The sequence below is a fragment of the Aethalodelphis obliquidens genome, unplaced genomic scaffold (assembly GCF_003676395.1).
Source record: "Aethalodelphis obliquidens isolate GAN/ISIS:26980383/991018 unplaced genomic scaffold, ASM367639v1 scaffold1, whole genome shotgun sequence".
Lineage (NCBI taxonomy): Eukaryota > Metazoa > Chordata > Mammalia > Artiodactyla > Delphinidae > Aethalodelphis > Aethalodelphis obliquidens.
The window spans coordinates 83,073,423-83,080,968 of record NW_020837945.1 but is presented as its reverse complement, the minus strand read 5'-3'; the positions used below and the strand labels follow the sequence as shown (position 1 = coordinate 83,080,968).

General features: G+C 46.4%; 1 protein-coding gene across 6 annotated transcripts in view; it reads right to left on the bottom strand.

The window, feature by feature from the left end:
- Positions 1-266: 266 nt before the first annotated feature.
- The window catches only part of ABCC5 (ATP binding cassette subfamily C member 5), an 88,500-nt gene continuing 81,220 nt past the window's right edge, over positions 267-7,546 (bottom strand). For all 6 annotated transcript variants that reach the window (XM_027110507.1, XM_027110466.1, XM_027110457.1 and 3 more), the window contains 4 exons: positions 5,462-5,540; positions 4,318-4,431; positions 3,495-3,659; positions 267-1,733 (listed from right to left, as the gene is read on the bottom strand). In XM_027110507.1, the coding sequence (XP_026966308.1) occupies positions 1,632-1,733; positions 3,495-3,659; positions 4,318-4,431; positions 5,462-5,540 (460 nt within the window). In that variant the 3' untranslated portion in view covers positions 267-1,631. The remainder of the gene's footprint in view (positions 1,734-3,494; positions 3,660-4,317; positions 4,432-5,461; positions 5,541-7,546) is intronic.

Sequence of the window (7,546 nt, the reverse complement as noted above, 5' to 3'; positions counted from 1 at the left end):
TCCCTTCCCACTCCCCACCCTCTTATTAGCAGCACAGGAGCTTGGTTTGACGACCATGCCCAGGAACACAGGCTGGAGGGACTAAGGCCCGCCGCAGTGATTCCAGGCAAGTGGGGCTCCACGCCCCTTGCAACCAACCAGCTCTGCTACTGGTCCCTCCCATCTGTCACTCCACAGCTGGATATTCGGCTCCGAGGCTCCGGGACTCCGAAGCCATTCAAAGACAGCTTGTTCCCCTCCCAGAGAATTATTTTATACACCAAGAGTTTTAGAAAATCCAAAATAATTTTATTCACTTTTTCAGATTTTTGCCTCCACAAGGTGTTCAGCAAACATGCTAAGGCGACAGAATGTCTAGTTGGTCACGACATGCAACGCTGACCATTGGACGGATGACAGCAGCGACCACGCCCACCTGAGCTACTGGCCCCAGAGCACAAACGGGGTTTGTGGGAACACACCGAACCACACGGCACTCAGAACCTGAGGTAGGTCTCTTTACAGTACAAAAAACTTCTACACCAGTGTGAGACACTGATGAGCAAGAGCTGCTTAAAGTCGCAGACTTTGGAGAGAGGAAGAGACTCTGCAGCGACCACAGGGAGAAAGGGGAAAAGACCCACAAAATCCTGAACCCTGTCACTGAACTGTGGGCTCGTGGGGCAAATGAAGGCAAATGAAGAAGTACCACCGGGAAAAGCAGCAGTGGGCTCCAGGGTTTGGACCGATGGGTTGAGGAGCCGGAGAGCGCTGTGCGGTGGCCAGCGTTAGGAACCTGAGGCAGTGGGACACTTGGAACAGACTTGATGCTTGTTGAGAAACAGCAGAGAAAAGGAGGAAAGCAGGAAGGACACTCCCCCCTCACCGAGGAACGTCTCGGCGATTCTCATTTCCGACGGAGGGAACGAAGAGGGGTCTGGGACTTTGCCCCACTGCTCTCCCGACAGAAACAGTGAAGTGACAACAGGACAGAAAGCAGGAGCCCTGAGAATTCACGGTGCTCTGCGTGGCCTCCAGTGGCCCCCGCTCCACCCCGCCCTGGAGTGGCTGCTGGGGAGGCGGCAGGGGGCCCACTGGAGGGCCCGCTATTGCCACACGCCTTCCTTTTGGACACCCAGAAAACCCGGCACCATGAAACAACCAGCTGGGGAAGAACATATGCTACCCTTCCTATAGTCTAATAGTGAAACCAGATCCTAGTGCAGCAAACTGTACAAAAATGATAGAAAGGAATCTGCACTGTTCTTAGCACAGTGCTTATTTTAATATAAAATAAACGGCTTACATTTTCACTGGAAATATAGGCTATGTACAGAATTATATATAGATATAGCTACACGTATAAAGCTTCATTATAGGCCTCTGATACATATATAATAACGGTTCCCTGAACCTTTTAGAGTGCAATTAAGAACAAAAACTAAATTTTGTTTACATGAATATGGAATAAATACAATAATCAAAATATGACTCTCCCTAAAAGTGAAACACACAAGCCAATCCTGAATTGCTGTGCTAAAGATAAAATCGGGAAAGGCAAGGTTTCGGCAGGAGGACACGATGAGGGGCCCGCCCCAGGCAGGGAATGGCAATGCTCCAAAGAAAAGAGACTTGGGCAGCGGCGGGAGGAGTTAGCCCTTGACGGCGATCTTGTTCTCTGCAGCAGCAAACATGGCATAGAACCGGGAGCTGTCATTGGACAGAAGGACCGATGGGGTGTCGAACTCCACCACCTGTAAAGGAAGGAGATGGTATCAGAATGTGACTCGGGGACACATGGGGTGATTTAGAGGATCCACTGCTCAGGAACGGGGGCAAAGCCCAAAGCCCCCTGAGGATGGAATCAAGGTGGCAATTCAACTAGCCCTGTCATGCCCAAATGGGTTCTTTTTTTTTTCTTTTCCGACTAACCAGGGTTTAGTTAAGAGAAAGGTTAGAGAGAAAAACCTCCAGACCTCCTTCACATAAATCTCAATTCTTTCAGCCTTGGGTATGAAGGAATCAATCAACAAGGTCCTATAAGCTGCAGAGGAAAAAATTGCAGCTCAAGTCAAAGGCATACCAGGCAAATGTCATCTTGTTGTGCAACCTGATCTGAATCTATGGCTAGAAAAGGAACAGCTCAGGATGCCTAGTTGGCAGGGGGAAAAAGGGAAGTGAGTATAAAGTCAGTATAATCAACTCAGACAATTATCCATTCCTGTGATGGACTTCTAGGCGGCCACTGGAAATCATATTTCAGTAGAAAATGAATGATATGCTGGCAGAACCTGCCTCCCATGAGAGAGGACACATACTCTCCCAGCCTCCCCTGCTGCAGGGCAAAGGCATGGAACACAACTTTGGCCAAGGAGAGGAAGGGGACATCTCCTAGGGTGCTTCTAGGAAAGGTTGTCCTGACCGAGAGACAGGCATAAGGACAAAGTGTTCTTCCTTAGGACTGGCTGTGTGAGGGTATGACGTTGGGTGCTAGAGCAGACATCCTGCATCATAAGGGGAAAGGTAGACACTGGCCCTATTGAGGGATAGGCAGATTATAAGCAGATCCATATGGGAGAGGTAACAAGAGGAAAGGGCATTTTCGGTAGATGGGACTGTATGAGTAAGACACAGAGGTGAAAAAGCTTAGGGGATTCAAGATTGTTTATAGCCAACAGCACTGCAAGGAAATAGCAGGAAACGAAGAAGGCTGGGGGGCCAGATTGTTGGAAAGCTGGGACCAGCAAGAAGTTTGGCACCACTACATGACTGTAAAAAGCAGACATATAGGGACTTCCCTGGTGGGGCAGGGGTTAAGAATCCGCCTGCCAATGCAGGGGACACAGGTTCGAGCCCTGGTCCGGGAAGATCCCATATGCCACAGAGCAACGAAGCCCATGCGCCACAACTGCTGAGCCTGTGCTCTAGAGCCCGCGAGCCACAACTACTGAGCCTGCGTGCCACAACTACTGAAGCCCACGTGCCATAACTACTGAAGCCTGCGCGCCTAGAGCCCATGCTCCACAACAAGAGAAGCCACCGCAATGCCTGCATACAACAGCAAAGAGTAGCCCCCACTCAACACAATTAGAGAAAGCCCACACGTAGCAACAAAGACACAACGCAACCAAAAATTAATTAATTAATTAATTAAAAAACAAACAAAGAAAGCAGACATATAGTGGCTGGTCTCAGTAGCTTTGGGAAATTCTTGTGCATGTGAGTGAATTACTAAGTACATGTGCTCTCTGACCTAAGTCAAAATGTTACTGTTTACAAGCAACAAAAGAACAGGTAGTAAAGCATAATGAGAACCCCATAAGAGTGTTCCCAGCTCAATCTCTTGACTGGGAGGGCTGCATCCCACCCAAAAGGAACCAGACTACAGTCATTATGGCTGCTTATCTGAATGCTCAGACTACTCTAAGAGGGCCATCTGCCCAATCCTGCCAGGGGCCAGTTTTCCTCCCAGACAAGGCCACATGCCAAGCCAAGGTCCCTCGGGGGCTCAGTACCTGCCCCTGGGCCAGCACCATAATCCTATCAGAGCCCAGGACTGTATGTAGACGATGGGCAATCGTCAGCATGGTGCAGTCGGCAAATGCTTCTCGGATGGTCTCTTGGATCAGCAAGTCTGTCTCCGTGTCCATGGCAGCTGTGGCTTCATCTAGAATCAAAATCTGCCGGGGAAGAGAAGAAAAAGAGGGGTCCGACCAATTCCTTAAGCATTCTGGTTAATCTAGGTTTCACTAAAATGTATTTTATGAGTTGAATTTTACACCGTATATATTTTTTTCTAAATAGGTACACGCATATGTAAAAATACTGTTTTGCTTAGAACTGATATAACTTCAAACCCCTAGGTTTGCCTTGATTTCCATGAATGGAAGGATATATGTGAAATACTGATCTAACAAAAGACTCGCCCCACTTGCTCTGTAATTCTAAACACGTACAGTAATCTTTCTGGACCTCCCTTTTCCAGTTTTAAAATGAGGGGACTGGATTTGAGGACCTGGATGTGTCTTGTAGTTTTAAAATTTTTCAAATCCATGGTTTCCAGTACTACAACTACTCAGTGGCTAGAAACAAATTGCCTTTGGAAACTGAAGGCTTAGGGAAGTTAAAAATAAAAACAAACAAGCAAACAAAATATCCATATACCCAAATTGTGTCAAGGTTAATTTAGAAACATCTCTGGGCACACTCTTAAGAAGTGCTGCTGGGCTCAGAGCCAGGGATGCCTTTGGACCTCATGCCACAGGCAAAAGCTGTTCTTCCATCTTCCTGCGCATCTCTGCTGATCCCCCTTCCCCGCCACCCACCAAACTGCCTTACCTTACAGTGACGGAGCAAGGCTCTAGCTATGCACAAGAGCTGCCGTTCCCCCACTGAGAAGTTATCCCCATTCTCCATCACTTCAGATTCAAGTTTCAGAGGTAGCTGAGCAATCTAGGGAGAAAGGAAGTCGAGATTAGAAGGGTAAAAAAAAAAAAAAAAAAAAGTAAATTTTGAAAGATAGGAAAAAAAAAAAAGAATCTAAATTTTGTCAAAAATCCAGTGGCAAAAATAAATTATTCTGAAACAGTTGAAAGAATTATTAGCCCAGAACCTAGCTCACCTAGAAAGAAGGTACAGGTGTGATGATCACGTAGTAGGACCACATTTTCTAGGCCATTCCATATTTCAGCTAAACTATTCTATTAGTCTCATATCATCAAAACGTCCCAGAAATTCCAATATTTCGTCCCCAAAGCCTGTCATTTTTGGTTCTGAAAATATGGTCATGCGATGAGAAATGGGGTAGACGAAATTACTCTCTTTCTGAAGTCCAAAGCTGTAGGCCCACGGCTGTCAAACCTTTCTTTCCATAAACTATAGAACCTGTTCTTCAAGTGAACTTGTTTGAGGCAGCCCGATATAAAGGTGAAGGCAGAGCGGATCTAGTTGAATTAGCGGAAGAGACCCTGGGCTTGTGCACAGGAACACAAGAGACCCTACTTCAGGCCAGGGGTATCTGTAGATTGTGGCCCCTGGACGGGGCCTGCTGAGTTACCTTAAGAGGTCTGTGAATCCATACACACACTTTCTCCACAAGTGATATATCTCTTACACATATATAGATGCTTCAAAAAGATGTTGTACTGTTATAATGAATAAGAATAGAACTTGATTTTAAAGCATGACTGAATTCTGAGTGGTTGTCATTAATATCTTCTCAATGAATGGATAGTAAAAAGGGCAATATGACCATGGGAGGGGGCTAAGGGGGGAGGTGAGGGTCGGGAGAGAACAACCTTTATGCCCTTTCTGAAATGCCTGGGAAGCCCTGCTCTGAAGTGCTCCTCCACAGACATCCTGGAGGTGGAGGGAAAGGCTGGGCTGGACAGAGGCAGCCACAGCAGGCTGGAGACTGACCACAGCATCACTGTGTTTCCAGCCCTGAAATGCCAGCAAAACTCTCCGTCAGTTCTTTACTTACACATTCTTTCATGTGTGTCCTTTCTAGGGCATCCCAGATCTGGTCTTCAGTGTACTGGTTGAAGGGATCCAAATTGGACCTAGTGAGAAACATAACAGGAATTCTCAAGGATCCAACATGTACGTGACCATGCTGCACAGGCTGACTGTGGTAAAGGTTTAGACACTGGGGCTCAAACTCCATCCAGCCACAGCGGGAGGCTGAGATGGGAGCGCTGCTGCCTGCCTGTCGCAGGAATGAGCCTCTTTCTTCTTTACAAAACTTTATTATTTTTATTATGTAAATGATACAAGTTAGTTATAGAAAAATTAGGAGATATAGACATACAAAGACAAAACAAAAACTAATGTATGTTTAATGACTTCTTATCAGACCCTCAGAAACAAACACTGTTAGCTCTTTGGCATAGATCCTTCTAGATTTTTTCTATGCATATACATGTTAAAATCTCTCTCTTATATGTATAAACTTAGAAAAACACCCTCTTTCTTCTTGCTGCACCAGGGTGAGAGCCTGTCACTGAGCAGGGGTCTCAACAGCTAGCTGACCAGGAAAGGAGCCAATCCAGCAGGAAGGCAGAGGAGAAGGCTGAGCATAATGGGTTCAGGAGGAAGGATTTTACTGGCATCGAAAACTAGTTTGGGGACTCTTGCTTACTGTACTAACAGTATCCACCTCAAGGACATCAAGATTGATACCAAAAGAACAGGTCTAGGTATTTCTGGAAGTGTTAAAGACAGGAGAAAAAGCTCTTTGTCATGGAGGATGAGGGTGAACAGGTGGTGATGAAACATATTGCGTGGAAAGGGGGCTGTTGCATTAATTTGGGGTGTCTTGTCTCGAGCTAAACATCGCGTTTGTGGGTCTAGTAATCTGAAAGGTATTAGGTATAATTTGCTTTGCTCATAAATTATGGTTGGCATATGGGAAATAGAAAAATATTTGAGAGAACCTTAGCTCTGATCCACACTCGTCTCTGTGTCTGTGGAGACTAATCCCAGGCGTGCAAACGCAAGCAGGTCATTAACGCAGAATTCCGCCCGAGAGGAGAACGCAGGTAGGCACACGCCATCTCCGGACTCCTGAGCAACTCTCTAAGCAGCCCTGCTCTCTCGTGACCCTTTGCACGTGTGCTTCCCCCGACTTAGAACATGCGACCTCTCCCCACCTTTTTACTTGAGAGGCACTGGTAAGACAAGGGCTCTGGAGCCAGACTGCCTGACTCCTTCACAGCTTCTATCAATGACAGCTGTGTGACCTTGGCCAAGTTAGCCTAACTACTCTACGCTTCAGTTCCCTCAACTGTAAGACAGGGATAAAAGAGCACCTTCTCAAAAAGGTTGTTTCGGGGACTATATTTCACATGTATAAAGCACTTACAGCAGTAGCTGCGGCAGGACCGGCAGTGTGTACGTGAGAGCTACAATTACTGTGTTATTATTATCATTGTTCTTATTCCCTGGCTGTGATTCCTTCTTGTCCTTCAGCTCTCAACTTAGATGGGGTCTTCAGGAAGTGTCTCCTTACCCTTCAAGCTTGGACTGGTGGTCCCCCTGCCCACCCCTATAATGGCACTGGTCACTTTGTTCACTTGTCTCTCTCCTCCATTGGATTAGAATCCTTGTCTGGATCTTATTCACTGTTGTAGCCCATGTATACTGTCTAATATTTTTTGTAAGAAAGAAGAACTTATTCCTCCCATGCTTATTTGAGGTCCTGATAACACATTAGTATGTCACAACTTAAGTATTTTCAGTAATAACAGAGGCAGAAAGCAGCATGGTGGAGGGCGGTGTGTGCACACACAGGATCCGGGCAGACTGGGTTCGATCCCTGCTCTGCCTCTTACCATCCGCGTGACCTTGGACAAGTTAGTCCTCAGTCTCCTCATCTATAAAATGGGGGGATAGTGACACAACCTGGTAGGCTGCTGTGAACATTAAAGCTGTGTAGATACAGTGCCTGGAACATGGCAGACACTTGATAGCTGGTAGCTGTTAAACTGACAGGGGACATGGTCACTTTAGATGCCTGGTTGCACTGCTTGGTGGTTTTGACTCTTATATTTGATGCATTTTTCAAGTG